The following is a 26,538-nucleotide window of genomic DNA, read 5'->3' on the forward strand; positions in this document are numbered from 1 at the left end:
GTTCCTACATTTTCTCTGAAATCAGAATTTATTTTACACTTTATTACCTTTATGTAATATAGTTTTATATTTAAATATATACTGTAAACTAATACCAAGGATAATACTTGTATATTGGGGAATATGCTTCTGAGGATAAAAGAGGTTTCAGAAGTCAAAAGAAAAAGAATTTGGCTACAGACTCATTTAATAAAATACAGCCATATTAATTCTATTTTAAAGTGTGCTACCTTAAAGCTCCCAAGGTAGTTTCTTATGTGTGTCAAAAGCACTTGATAGAAAGAAAAAAAAAATTATGTGTTATTATAAATCTCTGTTAGAAATTAAGAGTTTTCATTTTTCTTTATATACAATAGGCAAAAATTAAAAAGTTTGACAACAACCAATTTTGGGGGAGTCAATGGAGCATTCTTATACTTCCAGTGGGAATGTAAATTAGTGCATCTTTTTGAGGGAGTAATTTGATAAAAATTAAAATGTAGTTATCCAGTGACTCAGCCATTTCAATTCTAAAAATTTATCCTAAAATGTATTTTGCACAAATTATCAAGATACGTGTACAAAGATGCTCATTATAGCATCATTTATAATAGTGAAGAAACTGGAACCACGCTAAAATATTAATTTTTAAATGACATATACCAAAAAAAGCTGACCAAAGTATAGTTACCATCTCGTTCTCGTTCACTCTCAGGTCTTGCTCTGGGTCCAGTATCTGACCAATCACCACGAAGTCTCAAACGCTTAACTGGAGGCTGTCGTAACTAAAAGATAAGGATAGGTAAATTCTATGTAAGTCTAAAACTCATTTGCTCTTGACTCCTAAAGCATACTTTAAATCTAATAGATTATTTCCACCTCCCTACTTTCTTTATTGAATATGCAAGTGAGATGCTAGAACAAAATCCGAGAGACACGGATATAAGCTATATCAGTCTGTTGCAACATTCAATATGATGATAAATATCCACTGATATTAACAGCCTGTACTTAATATCTTCAACCTAAAGACTGACTGCAAATTTGAAATCTTATATGTGATTTCTTATCTAGAAATCACACTTATATGTGATTTCTAATCCTACCTGTATCACTTTCCAGCTGACAACAGGATATTTAATCACTTTGAGCCTTAGTTTTCTATTGTGAAGACAAATATCTAAAGTACCTACACACTTAACAATGGGACTTATTATTTTTACATATTATTGACAATTTACTCTCCAGTCCCCCCAGCATCTATTCCAACCCTTTATCACCTGTCTCAAGTTTCTATTCCATCTTACTGCTTTCATTCTTGGCTGATAACTTTTCCTCCTACTTCAGAGAAAATAAAGTCCTGTAGAAATGACATCAATTTCTTCAGCTGAATTCTACAAACTTTTTCTATATCTACAATTTTCTAATTCCTTCCATCCATTCTCAAGGGATGTATCATTTATTCTGTTTAAACCTAATCTCTCCATCTGTACTTTTTATTCCAGTCCTTCAACCTCTCAAGCACCTTCCTTCAACAATTATTCTCTCTCTTCTACACTTACACCCATCTTCTCTCTCCTGGTTCTTTCTCACAACATGCTAAAGATTCTTATCATTTTTAATAAATAAAACAATATCCCACTTTTATAAAATCTCAATTTTATATTTCTATGCAGCAACAGTCCTTTCTCTTGCTTTTACTTTATTCTCAAGCTTCTTGAGAAAAGTCTATATTCATACTATTTACCACTCCTCCCTCAATACCATGTGGTCAATCTTTCCACTGATTCCCCATCTTTCCACTGGTTGCATTCTCGCCAAGGTTACCAGTGAACGATCAATTGCCAAGTTCACTCATCAGTTATAAAAATGGTCAATAATATGATCAATAATCCAATTGCCAAGTCAAATGATACCTTTCAAAGCTTATTTGACATGTTTATGGCATCTGACACTCTACTCCATTACATTTTTACCATTTTATATTAAAATATAATTCACATACCATAATATTCAACTTTTTAAAGTACATGATTCAGTGGGGTATATTCACAAAGCTGTGCAACAACCATCACGATCTAATTCCAGGGCTTTTTTTATCACCCCAAAAAGAAACCCCACACCCATCAGCAGTCATTTCCCACTAATCCCTCCACTCAGCTCCTGGCAACCACCAATCCACTTTCTGTCTTTATGGATATGCCCACTCTAGCACACTGACTGCCACACTAGAAAAAAAATTTTTTTTCCTTGGGGCCACAGTGTTTATTATGAAAACAGAATAAAAACTTTGAAAACAAAATGATTCTAATTTAATGAAAAATTTGTTATCTTTTACTGTTTTCTGTGCATGAGTTATATGCGACTTGAAAAATAGTTCACACGGCTCACGGTAAAGAGACGTGTGAGTTACATATGTTTCACGATGCCCTGGGCTCAAAACCAGTGTGAGTTAAATACAATTCACATGGTAGTTAATATGCTAGACATTTCATATAAATGGAATCATACAATATATGGCCTTTTGTGTCTGGCATTTGGCATATTTTCAAGGTTTATTCGTATCATAGCATTTATCAGTATTTCACTTCTTTTTATGCCCAAATAGTATTCCATTTTATGGATATATCACATTTTGTTTATCCATGCATCAGTTGTATATTGAGTTGTTTCCACTTATTAGCTATTATGAAAAATGCTGCTACTGAGCATGTACAAGTTTTTGTAGAAACATGTTTCAATTCTTTTGAGTATACAAGCATACCTCGTTTTATTGCACTTTGCTTTATTGAGCTTCACAGATACAATGTTTTTTTACAAATTGAAGGTTTTTGGCAACCCTGCCTCGAGCAAGTCTATTGGTTCTATTTTTCCAACATCATGTGCTCATTTCATGTCTCTGCATCACATTTTGGCGATTCTCACGATATTCCAAACTTTTTCATTATTACTACATCTGTTTTCTTTATGATACATATATTGATTTTCATCCATGGTTCCTGGCTTATAACTCCCATAGCCCTTGTTACAACAAACAGAAGTGCTCTCTCTGATCTTCTCCTGACTTCCTTTCAACTGCCCAAGGCAAGACTCTAATCTGATTGTGGGTTATAAGATCCTCATTCCAGAGAGGGTCCAGCCCCATACCCTGAAGAATGCTACATGGAGAGGCCAAAAAGAATCTGAAACAGACAGGCCTTACGGAGTTTAGATCATACCCTTTTTGCCCAATCACATTTCAACACAGTTGTCCATGCTTCAATCACGTCTATCCAATGAAGTCTCCACTAAAACCCCAAGAATTTGGGGAATTTCCGGATAGCTGAACACATGGAGGTGCCTAGACGGTGGCAGGCCCAAGGGGGCATGGAAGCTCTGGGTCACTTCCCTCACACCTCGCTCTATGCATCTCTTAACTGTACCCTTCATGATATCCTTTATAATAAACCAGTAAATGTGTTTCCCTGAGTTCTGTGAGCTGCTCTAGCTAATTAATCAAATCCAAAGAGGAGTTATGGAACCCCAAATTGAAGTTGGTGAGTTAGAAGTTCTGGAGGCCTAGACTCGCAACTTGGTGTCTAGGGGAGGGAGGAAGGAGTCTTGAGAGACTGAGACCTCAACATGTAGGATCTGATGCCATCTTCACATAGGCAGTGTCAGGACTGAATTGGAGAACACCCACTGATGTCCACTATAGAACTGATTACTTGCTGGGTGGTGGGGAGACCCCCTCGACCACATTTGGTCACAGAAATTTTCTGTGTTGATTGTTGCTGAGTGAGGGAACAGAAAAAACTGTGTTAGTGTTTTTTTCCTTCTCACAGTTGTAGTCATCTGTGATCAGTGATCTTTGATATTACTACTGTAATTGTTTGGGGGCTCCACGAACTGCACTTGTGTAAGAATGTGAACGTAACAGATAAATGTGTGTGTTCTTACTGCTTCATCAATCAGCCGTTCCCACTCCCTAATCCCTCTCCCTCTCCTTGGGCCTTCCCATTCCTTGAGACATAACAATATTGAAATTAGGCCAATTAATAATGCTACAGTAGCCTCTGAGTATTGAAGTGAATGGAAGAGTTGTACATGTCTCATGTTAAATCAAAAGCTATAAATGATTAAGTTCAGTGAGGAAGACATGTCAAAACCCATGACAGGATGAAAGCTAGGCCTCTTGTGCCAGGTAGCCAAGTTGGGAATGCAAGAGAAAAGTTCTTGAAGGAAATGTAAAGTGCTACTCCAGTGAACACCTGAATGACAAAAAGCAAAAATCGTTTTATGGCCCATATGGAGAAAGTTTCAATGGTCTGCATAGAAGATCAAACCAGCTATGATATTTCCTTAAGCCAAAGCCTAATCTAGAGCAAAGCCCTAACTCTCTTCAATTCTATGAAGGCTGAGAAAGGTGAGGAAGCTGCAGAACAAAAGTCTGAAACTAGCAGAAGTTAATTCATAAAGTTTAAGGAAAGAAGCAGTCTCCATAATATAAAAATGCAAGGTGAAGCAGAAAGTGGTGATGTAGAAGCTACAGCAAATTACCTAGAAGATCTAAGATAATAGGTGAAGTTGGTTACACTGAACAACATATTTTCAATGTAGATGAAACAGCCTTCTATTGGATGAAGATGCCATCTAGGATTTTACAGCTAGAGAGGAGAAGTCAATGCCTGGCTTCAAAGCTTCAAAGGACAGGCTGATTCTCTTGTCAGGGGCTAATGCAGCTGGTGACTTCAAGTGGGAACCAATGTTCACTTACCATTCTGAAAATCCTAGGGCCTTTAAGAATTATGTTAAATCTTCTCTGCTTGTGCTCTATAGATGGAATAACAAAGACTGGATGACAGCATATCTGCTTACAGCATGGTTTACTGAAATATCTTAAGCCTTCTATTGAGACCTACTGCTCAGAAAAAAAAAGATGCCTTTCAAAATATTACTGCTTACTGACAATGCAGGTCATCCAAGAGCTCTGATGGAGATATATACGAAGATAAATGTTGTTTTCATGTCTGCTAATACAAGCTTGCTAACACAACATCCATTCTGCAACTCGTGGATCAAAGAAGGAGTAATTTCAATTTTTAAGTCTTATTATTTAAGAAATATGTTTTGCAAGGCTATAGCTGCCACACATAGTGATTTCTCTGATGGATCTGGGCAAAGTACACTGAAAACCTTCTGGAAAGGATTCATCATTCTAGATGCCATTAAGAACATTTATTTATTTATTTATTTATTTATTTTGAGACAGAGTCTCACTCTGTTGCCCTGGATAGAGTGCCGTGGAGTCAGCCTAGCTCACAGCAACCTCAAACTCCTGGGCTTAAGCAATCCTCCTGCCTCAGCCTCCCGAGTAGCTGGGTCTACAGGCATGTGCCACCAGGCCCAGCTAATTTTTTCTGTATATATTTTTAGTTCTCCAGCTAACTTCTTTTTATTTTTTTGGGAAAGATGGGATCTCACTCTTGCTCAGGCTGGTCTTGAACTCCTGAGCTCAAACGATCTGCCGGCCTCAGCCTCCCAGAGTGCTAAGATTAGAGGTGTGAGCCACTACACTGGCCAAGAACATTTTTGATTCATGGGAAGAGGTAAAAATATTAACATTAACAGGCATTTATAAAAAGTTGATTCCAACCCTCATGGATGACTCTGAGGGGTTCCAGGACTTCAGTGGAGGAAGTCACTGCAGATGTGGTGGAGATAGCAAGAGAACTAGATTTAATAGTGGAGCCTCAAGATGTGACTGAATTTCTACAATCTTATGAAGAAACTTTAAGAGATGAGGAGCTGCTTCTTAGGAATGAGCAAAGGAAGCAGTTTCTTGAGATGGAATCTACCCCTGGTGAAGATGCTGTGAACATTATTGAAATAACAACAAAGGATTTAGAATATCATATAAGCTTAGTTGATAAAGGAGCAACAAGGTTTGAGAGACTAACTTCAATTTTGAAAAAAGCTCCTGTGGGTAAAATGCCATCAAACAGCATTGCATGCTGCACAGAAATCCTTCCTGAAAGGAAGAGTTACTCAATGCAGTAAACTGCATCCTTGTCTTATTTTAAGAAGTTGCTACAGCTGCTGCAACCTTCAGCAACCACCACTCTGCCCAGTCAGCAGACATCAACATCAGTCAGGACCCTCCACCAGCAAAGACTGCAACTTGCTGAAGGCTCAGATGATTGTTAGTACTTTTTAGCAACAAAGTATTTTTAAGTTAAGGTCTGTACATTGTTTTTTCAGACATAATGCTTATGGCACACTTAATAGACTACAGTATAGTGTAAACATAACTTTTATACAAACTAGCCAACAAAAAAATTTGTGCAACTTGCTTTATTACAATATTCACTTTATTGTGGTGGTCTAGAACCAAACCTGCAATATCTCCAAGGTATGCCTGGGTATCTAGGAGTAGAATTGCTGGGTCATATGATAACTCTGTTTAATTTTTGAGTAATTGACAAACTGTTTCCCAAAGCAGTTGCAACATTTTATATTTCCACCAGCAGTATAAGAGGGTTCCAGTGTCTCCACATCCTCCCCAACACTTGTTACTGTCTGCCTTTCTCATTTGGCCATCCACTATTTTTATTTAGTGGGTGGGAAGCAGTGCCTCACTGTGGTTTTGATTTGCATTTCCTGTGGACTAGAGATGTTGAGTTATCTCCTTTTGTGCTTATTGGCCACTTGTATCTCTTCTCTGAAGGAGTCTCTTCAAAACCTCTACCTTAATATAATTTGGGTATTTGTTTTTCTGGGTTGTAAGTGTTCTTTATATATTTTGGATACCACACTCCAACCAGATATATGATCTGGAAACATTTTCTCCCATTCTGTGGGCCACTCTTTTCATCTTTATTTCTTTAAAATAACATTCACTGATTTTTTTCCCCCTCACAATTAAGCAGGTTTTGATAAAAACTTGGCCACAGCTTAGTTCTAAATATTCTGATTTCTCCTGAAAACCATACCAAGCAACAAAGAGAATGGGGGAAAAAAAAAAAAATCTCTACATCCTCAGATTCCATATTATGTTTAAGTATGGCTAACCAACCGAGAATAGCAAAATCTACACAGGAAGACACAGATGTGGGACAGGGAATAGCCAGAACAGAAAAGGCCTGGTGTGTGGCAGCTGTCCAAAACCTCAGACACATAATCCCTCCCAGAAAGAGAGGGCCTCACCCTTTACATGAACTATATTTAGAACAATATATAGAACCCTGCTTCCTGGTTACAAGAGAGAGAAATTTTTATATTATATAGGCAAAGAACTGGTGTTACGACCTCAGCAATTATTTCTATAATAAGATATTCAAATTAGAAACAAATTTGACTTTTTGAGTATGTACAATAACCCAGTCAAGAATACTGAAAATGGTACAGCATTCATTCAGTCACCAAATATTTTTTTGAGCACCTTTTATATGTTAGGTACTATTCTAGGTATTGGAAAAGAATGATAGACAAAACAGCAAAAAAAAAAAAAAAAAAAAAAAAAATCCCCAATGTCACAGAATTTATAGTCTAGTGGAAGAAATAATACATGAAATAAAAAAGTAGAATATATATAAAAAGTGATGTGTTGTGGAGAACAATAGAGTTGAAGAGGAGCAAGCAGCACCAGAGAGTTAAGGTTGTGATTTTAAACAGGGTGGTAAAGTAGGGTCTGACCTGGACGGTTATAGCGCAAAGACCTGAAACACATAAGGAAAGAAGAAATCCAGATATCTGAAGAAGAGTATTTCAGGCAGAGTAAATGCAAAAGCCCTAGGGTAGGAAGCACGCTTAGCCCATCTGAGTTAGTAAGTAAGTAGATGTGGCGAGAGCAAAGCAGCAGGCAGAAGTAGTAATGGGGAACAGATAATATAAGGTCTTGAAGCCACTGTAAGGGCTTTGCTTTGGGTGAGATGGGGAGCCCCCTGGAGTATTCATGAGAAGAAGGGCATGACTGGACTTATGTTTCAAAGGATCACTTTGGACGCCTTAGCTAAAGGACGATAGGGGGTGAAAGCAGGAAGACTGGTTAGAAAGCTACCCTACTTATATAGGAGAAAGATACTGATGCCTCCGATCAGGGCAGTAATGCAGTGAGAGTGGTAAGTAGTAGTCAGATCTGGAACATATTTTTAGGGACAAATTATGGGGACCAGGAGAAAATGAGAGAATGGATTCAACAATGGACCCAATAGTGAGGCGGGGCAAGTGGGAAATTATCAAAAATATTTTGGAGGAAAAAGAGAGGAAAGAGTAAAAAGAAAAAATGAATACAAAAATAAAGAAAACTGAGAGAATGGATAATGGATCCAACAGTGGGGTGGGGCAAGTGGGAAACTGTCAAAAATATTTTGGAGGAAAAAGAAAACGAAAGAATAAAAAGAAAAAAAATTAAAGATAAATGAGATAATGGATTCAACTAATGCATCCAATGGTGGGGTGGAACAAGTGGGAAATTGTCAAATATATTTTGCAGGAAAAAGAAAAGAAAGGAAAGAATAAAAAGAAAAAAGGAATTTAAAAAAAAAGAAAATGAGAAGTACAAAAAAATTGAGTAAGACAAAAGAATATACCAAAGAAAGATGGGGAAAACATGAAAGAGAAATTATTAGAGGATATGAGAAGATAAAAAGAGGCCCACACAAATTGAGAAAACACAAAAATATCATGGAAACATAAGAAAAAAGCCATATAATAAACTCTTATTCATGCTTTAAAATCCTGCTTAAACTTTAATGTTCCCAATCAAAATCAATTATTCCCTACTTTTTTCTACTTACATAGATCAGAGTCCTTGTATATAATTCTATTAAGTTTCACACATTTATTTATTTATATCTCTACTTCCATTAAATTGTAAATTCCTTGAATGAGGGGCAAAGTCTTTGTCTGGTCATCCTTGATTTTCCAAAGTTTAGTGTAAGACTTGGTATATCGTAGGCACCCAATAAATATTCGTTGAGATGAGTTTGTCTGAACACTATCGTCAAGGTTTTAGTATAAAACACCAAACAAAAATGTTGGAATTAGGAGGGAGACAAATTATTAATTTCTTCTATGTATACCTCTGAATAGTTTGTTACAATAAGCATGATTTATTTTCATAATTTTAATCCATTTTAAGAATTATTTTTCTTAATTTAGTTAATTCAACAACGAATACCAGGAAAAACACTTCCAGAAAAAACCCACAGTGTTCATGACTCAGCATCATTCACTCTGATTATATAAATATCTTTTGGCAAAGTATTCTATAGTATCAAAACCAGTTGGCCCACTTAAAATGTCCACAGACTTCCAACTCTTTCATTATGTAACAGGCACAAAGTTTGACTGTAACTTAACTTACCCATATGAAATTACACAGCAACAACAAAATGACAGAGCAGATTTCATGTTTTCTACCAGAACAATAAACTCATAGTTTTCATTAGCCATCATACCCTTCTTCCTTGCCAATTTCCCAATTCACTTTAAACACACTGCCACATTTAAAATCACAAAACATATTTATAAACTAATCCTGATTTTTTATAATTTTATAGCCCTCTAAACCTGAAATTATGAGGACTGAGTTTGGTTTTGCATATCACAGGAATTACAAAATCACTGTTTTTCTTCAGTAATCTTTAAAATGTATTCATTAATAGGCATTAAACCAATACCAAAAAGTCATTGATATTAAAAATCAATGGTTAATTTCAAGAGACATTTACAAGCCAAAGTGTAGAGTGAATACACACGGGACATTATAAAATACAAAGCCAAAGTGAAAAACATGTTGGGGAACGAAGATTAACAGGTTAAAAGCAAACATTTTTCTATGGCTATGTACTGTCAAGGAAGTATTATTTCTAAATCATTAATTATTTTATAGTCACTTTAGTGACAGTAATTCAGTTCATTCACCTACTTTTTAATATACATATGCCAACTTTAACTTGTCTTTTTCCCATTAACTCATAAGTACTTTGTAAAATGTACCTAGAGATATTATATGTCACTAGTCCATGGACATTAACATTTAGTCTCTTGGAACTTCATAATCAGATTTTCTATTATTTTGTCTTTTCTGCAAGTGTTAGAATTGTTGATCTTTCTTGCTGCTGCTATGTATCTACAAAGTTAGAGAAACATTTTGCTATTAAATATTTTCTCTTTAAAAATAGTTCACAATACTTTTTCTAGAGCCTTAGTCTTAATTATTTATTAGCCTATATTCTTTCAAGTATGTCTCATGTTTTTGTTCCCCAAACTGTAATTGCCTTTGAAAATTAATGCTATTTTTTTTGTCTTGGGCCCCAGGAGTCACTGAATTAATGTTTTCTGAATTGAATAAAGAGGTAAACCTACCTCTTCTCTTCTCTCTTCTGCAGAAGGAGTTTTAAGTTCTCGTGCTGTGTCATCTTTTGGGTCAAAAAGATATATGTAATCTGAAGAGTAACTAACGAGAATCTCTTGACCATCTTCACTATAACACAGAGATGTCACCCTGCAGGACTTATTATTAAGATGAGAAGGGATAAAACGGGCAACCATTCCAGTAGTCCCTCGGCCTGCATAATTCCCTAAATAAGAAACAGAAAGTTATTTAAAATTAATATTTAAAAAAAACATTTCTAAAACTCTTAATCTGAATTATGAGAGACGTGACTTAATGTAGCAGTATAAATCTAAGCTATTACATTCTATTTCTAGAAGAGGTTCTTTCTTTGACAGTGCAATTTTATAACAAAACAAAAATACAGTATAGGTCAGGCAAGGTGGGTCACGCCTGTAATCCCAGCACTCTTGGAGGCCAAGGTTGGAGGATCGCTTGAGGTCAGGAGTTCGAGACCAGCCTGAGCAAGAGTGAGACCCCCGTCTCTACTAAAAATAGAAAAAAAATTAGTGGGGCAACTAAAAATAGAAAAAATCAGCCAGGCATGGTAATGCATGCCTGTAGTCCCAGACACTCAGGAGGCCGAGGCAGGAGGATGGCTTGAGCCCAGGAGTTTTAAGTTGCTATGAGCTAGGCTGATGCCATGGCACACTAGCCTGGGCAACACAGTGAGACTCTGTCTCAAACAAAAAACCCAGACAAACAAAAATTACAGTATAAAGACAACATATCTACAAAAAAATTCATGATTGCCTATAATTCCAGATTATATAAATGTTTTGTTAAAATATGAGTTATTTGATAATTAAAATGATTTCTGATTATAATCACACTAAGTCACCTTTTAAGTTTCCCTCAAATTAAGATAATTTCTACAATAGGAAAGCTATTACTTATTAGCATACTAGATAAAAGATTATAATATCCTTAAGATGATTCATCTTTTACTTTATTTTTTAAAAGATTTCTGATTGCCATGAAATTTCCCTCTTACATCGCAACAGAATAAGAATACTATTCCTATTTTAATTAACTCTGGTAGTCTTCAATATAACACAATATGCTGAGGAGGAGTACAACTGGCACTTTGTGTTCTGGGGGCCCAGGAATACTAAATTCTAAGAATTCCGCAAAGCTGTATAATCTTTCACAATGAAATCTTATCCTATTCAAAATGTCAATTATGTCCCATATGTTGAGAAACAATCATTTAGCCTGTAATTTCATATTCTACTGTTTCCCCTAAATGTATACATCCAAACAGACCACACTCCTCAATCACAGTTCAAAAAAGAAAGATCTCATCTGGTATTCCCATTTCCATAATCTATGTCCATTTTTACTGACATTGTTGGTTTCTGCCCGTTTTTAAAAACAATATCACGTGTGAATATATGAATGTATATTTAATATTTGTATTTGTGTGTGTATATATGTGTGTCTGTGTCCATAAGTAATCCCGGCCTTCCTTTACTGGGAACATGCTAACGGATGTTGACTTTCAATTGATTATTTTAGAAGTGGTTTGATCCCACAGTGAATGAGGAGAGAAATAATTGGTTTAAATTAGATTCAAATTCAATACTGCAGCATTGTTAACAGTACTTTAAGCTAAGCAGGCTTAAGTATATGCTATACATTAATACATACTCAAGTCACTATTCTAATTTTTCTCTCCACCACGTTTACTATTATCATCTTGATTGAAAAATGGCAGAGTCCCACCAAAATGCAGGTCTATCTAGAACCTGAGAATGTGACCTTACTTAGAAATAGGGTCTTTACAGATGTAATTAGTTACAATGTAGTCATACTGGATTAGGGTGGGCCTTAAATGCAGTATGACTGGTGTCCTAAGAAGAGGAAAATGTGGACACAAATTCACACAGGGGAGAATGGCATCTAAAGATGGAGGCAGCGATTGGAGTGATAACGTCTACAAACCAAGGGATACCAAGGATTGGCAGCAACCACCCGAAACTAGGAGAAAGGCATGGAGCCTCTAGTAGAAACCAACTCTTAGACATCTTAGATTTCAAACATCTAGCCTCCAGAAATGTGAGAGAAGAAACTCTGTTGTTGTAACATCCCCAGTTTATGGTAATTTGTTATGGGAGTCCTAATATACCACATGTTACAACTTTTAAAAGTGGTAAGATAAACTACAAAATTATCTTCCCAACTGAGTCATAAAAACTTGGTGAAATGGTATTTTTTATGATAATCTACATTATTTACATACATTCTATTTCCTGAAATTTTATAACTAAAGAAATTTTAAAATTGACAACATGTCATAAAGACTCTTTGAACTGATTGATGGCCTTATGTTTGCTTTACTATTATCTTCTTACCTGTAGCTCTTGTGCCCAGCATTCGCCGATCATATATTCGTACTGAGCTATCAGAACAACCAACAGCAAGATAATACGGTATTGGCGGACAAATAGCTACAGATGTGGCAGCGCGTCGGCAGTTAATTAAAATATCCTATAAAAGATAACATACTACCAGTTACATAGAACTATACAATAGAGGTAACACTGTATTTAAAACTGTCTCCCTTTAGTAATTAGAAGAAAATAAATAGAAATCCTAATTCAGTCAGCATAACAATGAGGGGAAAAACAACAATATGGTTTTCTTTTAGTTTATTTTTCCAGTTTCTACTAGAAATGTTTCTGACACATTCAGCCTATGTGAAACCAAAATAAATATACTCAGTCAATACTTGTCCTTGGCAATTTATCACTCTAAGAAAAATACTTTTTCTTTTTTGTTTGCTATACAGCTCCAAAATTGATTGATTTCTACTACAATATTGCACACTTTCCTTACAAACCAATCAAAGTATTATGTGGAAATACTAAACTTAGAGATTTAAAATTTACTCCCAAATATAAGACTAAAACACTGAGTAATTATGCTAAATCAGCAGCAGCTAGAAACAGCTGGTAATAATTCAAGAAACTACTTATTTATATTAACACAATGAAAACCCTTTTCAAAACTAGCTAGTACTCACTAGCTACATTTTATATGATAATGTTATAATACAATTTGAATTATTACTCAGAAATGCCTGCTAAATATTGCCATACTCATGAATAATGAAATCCTTCTTTAGAAATGTAAAAAACTCATTACCTATGTAATGTATCACTAAGTCATTAATACCACTAAAAATAGCTGCTATTATTGGTCCATTTGACAGTAAAGATGGATTTATAATCTACCTTTGTCTGTAAGTATTGATGATTATTTTATATGGTATTCATATTTTATTTATAATCATTATTATTAAAACACAACAAAAATATTAACTAATTTAAACATTTTATGCTTAACTTGTAAAATCTTTCTCCTTATCAGTCCCCATAATAAAATACACATATACATACAAATCCTGCAAAAGACAGAAGCATTAGAAGACGTAAGAGCTGTTACCCAATACATAAATCTTTAAGGCACTCTGTTGATTCCATACTGTTTTGTCTAAATGACTCTGGCTCTTCACTCTTCTTAGCATAACCATGTTTTTAAATTCCTTTACCTTACGCTTTATTTAACTATTTACCTTACAACATTATACAGAGACCTCGTCTCTACTAAAAAATAGAAAGAAATTAGCTGGACAACTAAAAATATACAGAAAAAATTAGCCAGGCATGGTGGTGCATGCCTGTAGTCCCAGCTACTTGGGAGGCTGAGACGGGAGGATTGCTTGAGCCCAGGAGTTTGAGGTTGCTGTGAGCTAGGCTGACGCCACGGCACTCTAGCCAGGGTGACAGAGCGGGACTCTGCCTCAAAAAAAAAAAAAAAAAATCATTAAAAAGTAAAACCTGATATTACCTTTATAGAAATGAGCTAAATTTGCATGAATATAGTGATTTTCAGTTTAAAAGACAGAGGGAAAAAAGACATTAAACTACCACAAGCTTTTATTACTGTTACTGGGACAAGTCGAATTTGTTTCTATGAGTAAATGAGCTATATTGATAAATTCTTCAGGTTTTTATAATACTAGAGAGTGTATACTGAACAATTACACAAATTTTCATAAATATATTTTAAATGTACAATTAAAATATAAGCTAAACTTCAATATTAACATTTTAATTTTAAAAACTGTAATTATAAAATATATGCTTATTGATAACTTTTACAAAACAAAAAAATTTTAAATTCACCCATAATCTTATCACCAAGATAACTTACTGTCCAATTTTAATAATTTTTTCTCACTTGTACAAAAATTGGATTCTTACATCTTTGCAATCTTCTTTTGTGCAGCTAGTTTTGATGCGCGTATCAAACCACCTAACAGTTCCATCTTCACCACAAGACAGAAAAGTGTAAGGGTCATTTGGTACAGTCATAATCTGAAGATGAAAACAAAAGCATAGGTGAACATACTGAACATTTAAACAGATGGCTTTGAAAAACATTCCTATTATTTCATCAAATGATTAAGGTAAAGGCAACAAAATCATGTATTTTAATCATTATGACTTACACACAATATGATTCAAAACAGTATACTACAGATAGAAACACACAAGTAGCAACTGAATTAATACGATTCATTACTTTGAAAATTAGAATATAACTTCAGATAAAAAGTTCATTAAAATTATAAACTTTTAACAATTTGACAAGAAAGATTCTCCCCTAGGTAGATATTCAAGGCCTAATTTTTACATTTTCTGTATGTGAACTTATAATTGTATTATAGATATGTAAGAAAATTTTCTTCTCTGATAATGTTTAAGAAAACTGTGGGATGCTGAAATGATTTAAGCACATAAACTGACCTCTCAAATTTTTTAATGGTGGTGATGGTTACACAGCAATGTGAATGTACTTAATGCTATTGAAATGCACACTCAAAAACAGCTAAGATGAGATATTTTATATTTTACCACAATAAAATCCCTTTTAAAAGAATTAAAATATTTTAAATATTCCTATATCTACTTATAATTCAGCAATGACAATATTGTAAGTTGAGGCCCTCTCTGAACCCTGCCTCAAGAACTTGCCCTCTCCTGTCCCTAGAAGTAAACAGTACCAAAACTGGGCATTTACCATTCCCAGACATGGTACCCAAACAATGGAAGGTATGTTCTTATGTTTGAAATAGTGTATACATGAAAAGGTGCTCAAACTCATTAGTCATCAAGGAAACACAAATTAACACCACAAGGAAATACCACTATACCCCACCAGAATGGCCAAAATGAAAGATACTGATAATATCAAGTGTTGATGAGGTTCTGAAGCAACTGGAACAATCACACATTGTCAACGGGATTGTAAAATGGTGCAATCACATGGAAAACCATGTGTCAGTATCTACTAAAACTGATCACATCTCTCCTGTAATCAAGCAATTCCACTAAAAATAAATGCATAGGGGCATCTAAAGACATGTGCTAGAATGTTCATAGCAGCACTCTTCGTATTAGCCAAATATGTGAAACAACCCAAATATCTAACAAAAGAGTAGGATTAGAAATTGTGATCTATTCCTAAATTGGCAATAATAATGAACAAATCATTACTATTCATAGCAACATAAAAATGAATCTCACAAACCTCCAGTGTGAACAAAGCCAGATACAAAGAGAACACACAACATGATTCCCATTTATATAAAGTTAAAAAAAAGAGGCAAAACTAATCTTTGCTGTTACAAGACTAGAAGTGGTAAACCCTTTGGGAAGCACAAAGGACCTATTGGGGGCTGTTCTTGTTCTAGGTGTACACGTATATTTTGTGAAAATTAATCAAGTTGTACACAAATGATGCCAGCACTTTTCTGTGTAATTATTTTTAAAAAGTTTCCTTAGAAAACCTTTGTTTTCTATTATTGTGGTAACCAGAAAAATGGTCCCCCAAAGATGTCCATGTCCTATTTGTTAACCTATAAATACACTACCTTAGTAAATTGCAAAAGGGACTTCGTGGATATGATTAAATTAAATGTAGGTGCTCACACAGTAGTAACATTCTTTGGGGGGTTGGGGGTGGGTAAACTCACACAGTGAGTGCTGTACGGGGGGAAGGGCATGCTTCAAATCATCGTTTTTGTGTGGCAAAGTCATAGCATGTAACCAAAATGTTTGTACCCCCATAATATCATGAAATAAAAAAAAAGCTCAGCTTCACCATTTGCTAAGCTAGATGACTTTGGCAAGTCATTTGACTTCTTTGTGCCTCAGCTTTCTCATCAGTAAACTGTAAATGGTATTGAGTTGTTATGAGGAATTAAATGAGTTAATATTCATAAAATGCCTGGAATGGTGCTTGGCACATATTAAGCACTGTTTAATTTTTTTAAATTAAAGTAAAAACTTTAAAAATGTTTACACACACACAAAAATTAAATGTGTTGACATGGGGTGGTTATCTTGGACCACCAACATGGGCCCAATATAATTACAAGGGTCCTCGTAAGTGAAAGAGGGAGGCAGGAGAGTCAGAGAAGGAGACAAGATGATGGAAAAAGCAAGAGAAAGAGATCTGAAGATACTAAGTTGCTGGGTCTGAAGGTGGAGGAAGAGGTCTTGCACCAAGGAATTCAAGTGGCCTCCAGAAGCTGGAAAAGGCAAGACCAGAAGGAACATGGACCTGCCAACTCTTTGATTTTAGCACAGCAAAACTCAGTTCAGACTTCTAACTTCCAGAACAGTAAGATAATAAATTTGTATTGTTTTAAGCCAAACATGCAAAATATATCACTCTTAAGCTACTAAACCTAAATATAGAAATGTCTACTGAACTCATTTTGCAACCAATACAAAATAACAAGATTTATAACCTGCAAAAGAAATTATAAAAAGTATATTCAACAGAATCAAGTGCACATTTCAAGGAAAACGATTAAGACTTTTGACTCATTTCATATTTGTGAAAGATATGCATTAGTATTTCCATCTCATCAAGTCAGCAGTGTTGAACAATTTACTTATGAAACTATTTTATCAATAAGAAATGTTTATGCAATTTGTTGTTGACTCAGCTTTGATGACTTTATTAAGTAAAAAGGTCACTTTTATCTTTGTATCCTACTGTCTACAAACTAAATTATTAGGAGCACACTTTCCCAAAGGTATTTTTAAAAACTGGAATAAATGAATTCATCAACACATTGACGGCCACACTAGAAAAAAAATTTTTTCCTTGGGGCCACAGTGATTTATTACGAAAACAGAATAAAAACTTTGAAAACAAAACGATCCTTTCTAATTTAATGGAAAATTGTTATTTTTTATTGTTTTCTGTGCGTGAGTTATATGCAACTTTAAAAATAGTTCTCACGGCTCCCAAGGTGAGTTATATATGCTTTATGAGGCCCTGGGCTCAAAACCAATGTGAGTTAAATATAATCCACATGGCAGTTAATGTGTTAATCTAATTAATGAAAAACTATGTTACACTCATTACACTATTATAAAATTAAATTATCAAAAGTCTAGTTTTTATAATTCATGCTTTAATTTCTATAAGGATATGTTACAGATATCTGCATCACTTAAGAATTTTCCTCACAATTTAACCTTCCTCAAAAAGGTGGAGAAAACCCTAAGAATGTTATAGAAGCACTGCACTTGTGGAATGGCCAAATAAAGGCCTCTGAAAATATGCTCCTCCAAAAAAAGCACTGAAAATACTGCCATAATTGTCAAAATCTACGGTTTTAGAACTCTGAAAATTAACCGAGGGATCAGAACAATCCAAGGAACATTTATTAAAGACAAATGGCTGAATCTCAGAAAAAAATTTAAAGTACTATCGAGGTTGGAAAAAAAAGAAAGAAAAGTGAGCTTTGAGCATTTTAACTTGTGGTATTTTCCTTAATTCCATGGCAGCTTTCATAACCAACAGCCTTGAAACTTCAGTAGCTATGAAAAGTAGTACTTCAGCAGCCAATGAAAGTCATAATATGAGTTTGGAGCATTCCCAAAAGCCACATCTGCAAATAACTATCACTATTTAAGCTTTCTTGAAGTTCCCTGGGAAAGCTCCATTCTGAGGACTTACATTAAGGGTATTTGTCAAAAGAAAAAAATCAGCAGCAAGGACATAACATCACAGTTGCTTGAGGCAGCAATATCAGGTGGGGCAAACAAGATGCTGACCAAAAAAACTTAAAAGGAAAAATGAGAATTAGGGGTCCACAAGAGAATTTGAAAAGCTACAAAATATTTCTAGGAATCCAAAAACAATGTGCATATGTAAGGTTGTGCACACGCCCAACGTGGACCCAATAAGGCTCTATTCTAACATCTCTGGCTGACCCTGACCCTTGGCATAAGCAAGAAGTAAAAGCTAAGGCAGAGTTATAAAATGTCAGGTCATTTTAGGCATGCCCAAACACACAGACCCCTCTGACAAAGACTGGGAGACTTATTGGCTCCAGGCACTTAAAGAAGTCTCCGTGAAATCATTAATTTATGACTAAGCTAACCAAGCAGAGGCTTCAGCAGTCATACCTGAAAAAGAATACAGATTTCATATAATTATTCCAGGAAAATCACTAATCAGCAAAGAACAACAAACAGCAACAACGACAAAACCTGGGAAGGAAGGGAAATCTGATTTCCAGAGTTGGCACACTGTATTATTTAACAGGTCCAGTTTTCAACAAAAACTTATGAGGCATGCAAAGAAAGAAAGTATGTTCTATATACACATTTAAAAAAAAAAGCAGTCAATAGACACTGTCCCTAAGGAAGCACAAAGATTGAACTAACTAAAGAAGGATGTTAATCTATTCTAAATATGTTCAGAGAACTGAAAGAAATCATGGCTAAAGAATTGAAGGAAAATATAAGAAAAAATATCTCTCTAAAAAAAGAATTATGAAGAAAGAGACAGAAACTAAAATAAACAACCATGTTCAAATTATGGAGTTGAAAAGTACAATAACTAAGATTTAAAAATCACTAGAGTAGCTAAACAGCAGATTTGAACTGATTTGAAGAATCAATGCTCTTAAATATAGGTTGATCAAAATAATCCAGTCTGAGAAATAGAGGAATGAAGAATAATGAATAGATTGAGAAAACACACCAACATATGCAAATGGGACTCCAAGAGGAGTGGAGAGAAAGAAAGGAGTAGGAAGCATATCCAAAGAAATTACTGTTGAAACTTTCCAAATTTAATTATTAATCTACTCATATAAAAAGCTTGATGAACTCCAAGTAAGATGAACTAAAACATTCAAATCTGTACATGTAAGAGAGTTAAACTGTCAAAAGCCAAAGATGTACAGAATATTAAAAGTAGCAAAAAAACCCCACAAAAACAAAAACAAACCCAACTAAACAAACAAAAACCAACTAAACTCATATAAGAAAATCCTAAATAAGACTAAAAGCTGACTTCTCATTAGACTCCATGAAAGACAGAAGACAGTGGGATGACATACTTAAAGTGCCAAAAGAAAAATAGTGTCAACCAAGAATTGTGTATGAAAGACATATACATTTGAATGTTTATGGCAGCACAATTCACAATTGCAAAGATGTGAAAACAACGGAAGTGCCCATCAATACACGAATGATGAATAAAATGTGGTATATGTATACCATGGAGTACAACTCAGCCATTAAAAAAATGGTGAACTACCTATTGTATTATCCTGGATGCAGCTGGAGCCCATTCTTCTAAGTGAAGTCACACAAGAATGGAAAAACAGACACCAGATGTACTCACCATTAAATTGGTACTAATAGAGCAATACTTACGTGCACATATGGGAAGTAACATTCATAGAGTGTCAGGCAGGTGGGAACGGGGAGGAGGGGACGGGTAAATTCACACCTAATAGATATCAGTACATGCTGTCTGGAGGATAGGCACACTCGTAGCTGCGACTCTGGTGGTGCAGAGACAATTTATGTAACTAAAGTGTTTGTACCTCCATAATACTCTCAACTTTTTTAAAAAAAATTGTGTATCTAGCAAACTATCCTTCAAAAATGAAGAAAAAAAAAAACTAAGACATTTCAAAATAAACAAAACTGAAGACAATTCATTGCTAGAAGACCTGAGCTACAAGAGTACAAAATGGAGTCTTTCAGGCTAAAATGGAAGGACATTAGACAGTAATTCAAAGGCACACAAAGAAATAAAAAGCAATAGTAAAGGTAAAGCATATAGGTAAATTAAAATACAATATAAATGTATTTGTTTTCTTCCTCTGATTGAAAAGATAAAAGCAGAAAACAACAATAATAAAACTGTATTAATGGGCTTATAATGTCTAAAGATCTAACTGGTATGACATGAAGGAGAGGAGGGGTTGAAGTTGTACTTCAGCAAAGTTTTTGTATACTACTGAAATTACACTGTAATTAACTTGAACTAGATTCCTTTATGTTAATTTGTAAATAGTAATCTCCAAAGCAACCACTAAGAAAAGGACTCAAAAATATTAGTTTAAAAAAAAAAGTTCTTGTATTGCCCGTGTCTGGCCTTATGGCAGACCTCATAAAATGAGTTTATAATTTTTTGTAAGTGTTTGAGAAGATTTGTATTAGTTCTTTAAATATTTGGTAGAGTTCAGCTGTGAAGCCATCATGTAGTAGGCTTTCTTTGATGGGAAAATTTTTTTTTAATTTCAGGATACGACAGGGGTACAAACACTTTGGCCACATCAATTGCCTTTGTACCACCCGAGTCAAGCTACAAGTGTGCTGATCCCCCAGACAGTGTGTACTGCACCCATTAGGTGTGAATTTATCCATTCCCTCCTGCCCCCTCCCACCTGCCCCACACCCTATGAATGTTACTTCCCATATGTGCACATAAGTGTTGATCTATTAGTACCAATTTAATGGTGAGTACATGTGGTGTTTGTTTTTCCATTCTTGTGATGGTTCACTTACTGTTTGGGGGCTTTTTGATAAAAGCCATTCTCACTGGAGTTAAGTGATATCTCATTGTGTTTTTGATTTGCATTTCCTTGATGATTAGAGATGTTGAGTATTTTTTCATGTTTCTTGGCCATTAGTCTATCTTTTTTTGAAAAGTTTCTGATGGGAGATTTTTAATTATAGATTCAATCTTCTTATTATTGGTCTGTTCAGGTTTTCTATTTCTTCATGATTCAATCTTAGTGGGTTGTATGGTTCTAGAAAGTTATCCATTTCTTCTAAATTATCCAATTTGTTGACATATAATTGATCGTAGCAGTCTCTTATGTATCAGTTCTAATGTCTTCTCTGTCGTTTCTGATTTTGTTTGAGTCTTCTTTTTTTCTTAGTCTAGAAAAAGTTTGTCAATTTTATCTTTTCAAAAAAAACAATTCTTACTTTTGATTATCTTTTCTATTATTTCCCTAGTCTCTATTTCATTTACTTTTGCTTTTTGTTACTTCCTTACCTCTGTTAACTTTGGGTTTACTTTCTTCTTTTTCTAATTCCTTGAGATGAGATGTCAGATTGTTTGACATCTTTCTTCTTTTTTAACATAGGCATATATTGCCATTAACTTCCCTCAGAACTGCTTTTGCTGCATTTCCATAAGTTTTAATATCTGCATTTCCATTTGTTTCAAGGTATTTTCTAATTTCCTTTTTTATTTCTTTGAAATTCTAAGCCAATATACCCAGTAAATACGGATGCAAAAATCACCAACAAAATACTACCATACAGAATTCAACGCCATACTAAAAGGATAATACACCATGACCAAGTGGGATTTATTTCTGAGGTGCAAAGATGATTCAACATATGCAAATCAATAATGTGATACACATGAACAGAATGAAAAACAAAAATCATATTATCTCAATAGATGCAGAAAAAGCACTGGCAAAAATTCAACATCTTTTCATGATAAATACTCTCACCAAATTAGGTATAGAAGGAATATACCTCAACACAATAAAGGTCATATATCACACAAGCCCACAGCTAACATAATACTCAATGGTGAAAATTGAAAGCTTTTCCTCTAACATCAGGAAAAAGATAAGGAGGCCCATTCTCACCACTTCCATGTCCTAGCCAGAGCAATTAGGCAAGAAAATGTTGTTAAAAGAAGTAAAATTGCCTCTGTTTGTAGATGACATGATCTTCTATATAGAAAATCCTAAACTCCACCAAAAAATTGCTAGAACTAATAAATGAATTCAACAAAGTTGCAGGACACAAAATCAACATTAAAAAATTAGGTGAATTTCTATATACTAACAACAAACTATCCAAAAAAAAGAAATTAGGAAAACAATCTCATTTAAGATATTATCAAAAAGAATAAAATACTTAGGAATAAATGTAAACAACAAGGTAAAAGATCTGTATGCTAAAAACTATGGACCAGGTGCGGTGGCTCACACCTGTGATCCTAGCACTCTGGGAGGCCGAGGCTGGAGGACTGCTCGAGCTCAGGAGTTCTAGACTAGCGTGAGCAAGAGTGAGATGACCCTGTCTCTGCCAGAAAGAAAGAAAGAAAGAAAAAACCCCAGCCGGGCATTGCGACTTGTGCCTGTGGTCCCAGCTACCCAGGAGGCTGAGGCCGAAGGATTCCTTGAGCCCAGGAGTTGGACATTGCAGTGAGCTACAATGATGCCACTGCACTCTACCCAGGGTGACAGAGTGAGAGTCTTCTCAAAAAAAATAAATAAGGCAACTGAATACCTCTCCTCACAACATCCTCTGAATAAAAAATAAAAAAAGTAAGCTTTAAAAAAATAAAAACTATGAAACACTGATGAAGGAAATTGAAGATGCGAATAAATATAAAGATACCCCATTTTCATGGATCAGAAGAATCAATATTGTCAAAATGTCCATACTACTCAAAGGGATGTATATATTAAATGAAATCCCCATCAAAATTCCAATGGTGGCCAGGCGTGGTGGCTCACGCCTGTAATCCTAGCACTCTGGGGGGCCAAGGCGGGAGGATCTTTTGAGCTCAGGAGTTCGAGACCAGCCTGAGCAAGAGTGAGACCCCGTCTCTACTAAAAATAGAAAGAAACGACCTGGACAGCTAAAAATATATACACAAAGAATTAGCCAGGCATAATGGCACATGCCTGTAGTCCCAGCTACTCAGGAGGCTGAGGCAGAAGGATTGCTTGAGCCCAGGAGTTTGAGGTTGCTGTGAGCTAGGCTGATGCCATGGCACTCTAGCCCGGGCAACAGAGCGAGACTCTGTCTCAAAAAAAAAAAAAAAAATTCCAATGGTATCTTTCACAGAAATAGAAAAAGCAATCCTAAAATTCAGACGGAGCCACAAAAGACACAAAATAAATGGAGCAATCTTGAGCAAGAAGAACAAAACTGGAGATATTACTCTTCCTGACTTCAAATGATATTACAAAGCTACAGTGATCAAAACAATATAGTACTGGCATACAAACAGATACATAGTACAATGGAACAAAACAGAAAGCCTCCAAATAAAACCACACATACACAGTCAACCAATTTTTGACAAAGCTGCGAAGAACACACATGGAGAAACGACAGTCTCTTCAATGAATGGTGTTAGGGAAACAGAGTATTCATGTGCAGAAAAATAAAATTAAATCCTTATTTTACACCACACAGAAAATTCAGTTCAAAATGGTTTAAAGAGTTAAACAAAAGACCATAAACCATAAACTCCTAGAAGAAAACATGGCGGGGGAAAGTACCATGATACTGGACTTGGAGATGATTTTTTAGATAAGACACCAAAAGCACAAGCAAAAAAACAAAAACAGACAAATGGGACTACATCAAATTCTGCACAGGAAAAATAAAACAAAACAATAAACAAACTAAAAGGCAACCCAGGAAATGGTACAAAATATATGCAAACTATATATCAGACAAGGGGTTAATATTCAAAATATGTAAGGAACTGGTAAAACTCAGTAGCAAAAAAAAGAAAAAAATGGATTATAAAATGTGCAAAAGACTTAAATAGATATGTTTCCAGAGAAGATATACATATGACCAACAAATGACACGTATATGAAAAGGCACTCAACATCACTAATCATCAGAGAAATGTAAATCAAAACTACAATGGGATATCACCTCATACCTGTTAGGATGACTACTATTAAAAAGAGACAACAAGTGTTGTGGAGAAAAGATGTGGAGAAAAGAAAATTTTATACACTGTTGATAGGAATATAAATTGGTAGCCATTATGGAAAACAGTAGGGAGATTTCTCAAAAATTTTAAAATAGAACATAGGATCCAGCCATCCCACTAATGGGTATCTATTCAAATGAAATGAAATCACTATCTCAAAAAGATATTTGCACTCCCAAGTTCACTGCAGCATTATTTACAATAGTCAACATATGTAAACCACCTAAGTACCCACTGATGAATGGATAAAGAAAATGTAGAGTGTGTATATACAGACATATACATATACACATAAAAAATAACACAGGAATAGTATTCAGTCTTAAAAGAAGGAAATCCTACCATTTGTGACATGGCTGAACCTGGAAAACATTATGCTAAGTGAAATAAGCCAGATACAGACAAACACTGAATGATCTTGCTTATATGTGGAGTCTAATTAAACTCATAGAAACAACAAGTAGAAAGGTGGTTACCAGGGGCCAAGTGGTAGGGGAAATGGGAAGATGTGCCTCAAGGAATACAAACTTGCAATTATAAGAAGAATACATTTTGGAATTTATTTTCATAAATTTCTAGTCTCCTAAGAAATTTATGGGGCATCATCAAGCAAAACAATATATACATTATGGAAGTTCCAGAAGGAGAAGAGAAACAATGGAGTAAAGAGCGTACTTGAAAAAATGGCCAAATTCTTCCCAAATCTGATGATGGAAATGGACATCCAATTTTAAAAAGTTCAACAGGCTCCAATTATAATGAGCCCAAGGAAGCCCATACCAAGATACATTATAATCCAACCGTCAAAAGTCAAAGAAAAAATCTTGAAAGCAGCAAAACAAAATGACTGATCATGTGCCAGGAAGCTCCCAAAACATGCTCAGCAATTTTCTCATTAGAAATACAATAGGCCAAAAGAGAGTAGGATGTTATAAGTAATGAAAGGGAAAAAAAACAAAAAAACAAAACCCTGACAACCAAGAATACTGTATCCAGCAAAACTGTCCTTCAAAAATTATGGAGAATTAAAGATCTTTCAAGATGAACAAAAGATGGGTGAGTTCATCACAAATAGACCTGACTTATAAGAATGGATTAAGAGGTCTCTTTCAAGTTGAAATGAAAGAATGCTAGAAACACAAAAGCATACAAAAATATTAAAGTGCTCTGATAAAGTAAATATGTAGACAAATACAAAATCCTGTAATACTGTAATGAGGGTTCATAAAGTACTATTAATTCAGGTATAGCATTTAAAAAATAAAAGCATAAAAAATAATTATACCTATAAAACTATGTTGATGTATGCAAAAATAAAAAGATGCGATTTGTGACATTAACAATATGACATGAAGGGAGGATATAAAGGAATAGTTTTGGTATGTCATTAAAGTTATATTATTAGTAATTAAAATAGATTGTTTTATGTAATCCCCATGACAACAAGAAAGAAAAAACCTATAGAAGATGCACACACACAGAAATAAGTAAAAGAAAGAAAATCTAAGCATGTCATTACCAAAACATCATCATAACACAAGGAAAGGCAGCAAAAGAGGAAATGAAGAATAAGATAACTATAAGATATGCAGAGAACAATTAATAAAATGGCAATAGTAAGTCTTTCTCTTACAGTAACTACTTGAAGTATAAATGGTACACATGGTAGTATGTAGTTAGTCAAATGATCCTCGACAAAGGCATCAATGATACACAATGGGGAAAGAATAGTCTTCTCAACGAATACTGCTAAGAAAACTGGTATTTAAATCCAAAAGAATGAAGCTGGGCCCTTATCTTGCATCATATACAAAAATTAATTCAAAATGGATTAAAGATCTAAACATAAGACCTGAAAGTATAAACATCCTAGAAGAAAACATAAGGGAAAACTTCATCACATTGAATTTCACAATGATTTGTTGAATATAATACCAAAAACACAGGTCATTAAATGCAAAAACAGGCAAATGGAACTACATCAAACTTAAAGTAAAAAAGCAATCTACAAAATGGGGGAAAATGTTTGCAAACCATATATCTGATAAGGGGTTAATATTCAGAATATATAA

The 26,538-nt window shown here is 34.7% G+C and overlaps 1 protein-coding gene across 12 annotated transcripts in view; it reads right to left on the minus strand.

The window, feature by feature from the left end:
* The window catches only part of DCAF6 (DDB1 and CUL4 associated factor 6), a 125,067-nt gene that overhangs the window by 72,284 nt on the left and 26,245 nt on the right, over positions 1 to 26,538 (minus strand). For all 12 annotated transcript variants that reach the window (XM_069480893.1, XM_069480890.1, XM_069480891.1 and 9 more), the window contains 4 exons: positions 14,626 to 14,739; positions 12,712 to 12,847; positions 10,330 to 10,544; positions 671 to 764 (listed from right to left, as the gene is read on the minus strand). In XM_069480893.1, the coding sequence (XP_069336994.1) occupies positions 671 to 764; positions 10,330 to 10,544; positions 12,712 to 12,847; positions 14,626 to 14,736 (556 nt within the window). In that variant the 5' untranslated portion in view covers positions 14,737 to 14,739. The remainder of the gene's footprint in view (positions 1 to 670; positions 765 to 10,329; positions 10,545 to 12,711; positions 12,848 to 14,625; positions 14,740 to 26,538) is intronic.

Source organism: Eulemur rufifrons, chromosome 8, assembly GCF_041146395.1.
Source record: "Eulemur rufifrons isolate Redbay chromosome 8, OSU_ERuf_1, whole genome shotgun sequence".
NCBI classification, from domain to species: Eukaryota; Metazoa; Chordata; class Mammalia; order Primates; family Lemuridae; genus Eulemur; species Eulemur rufifrons.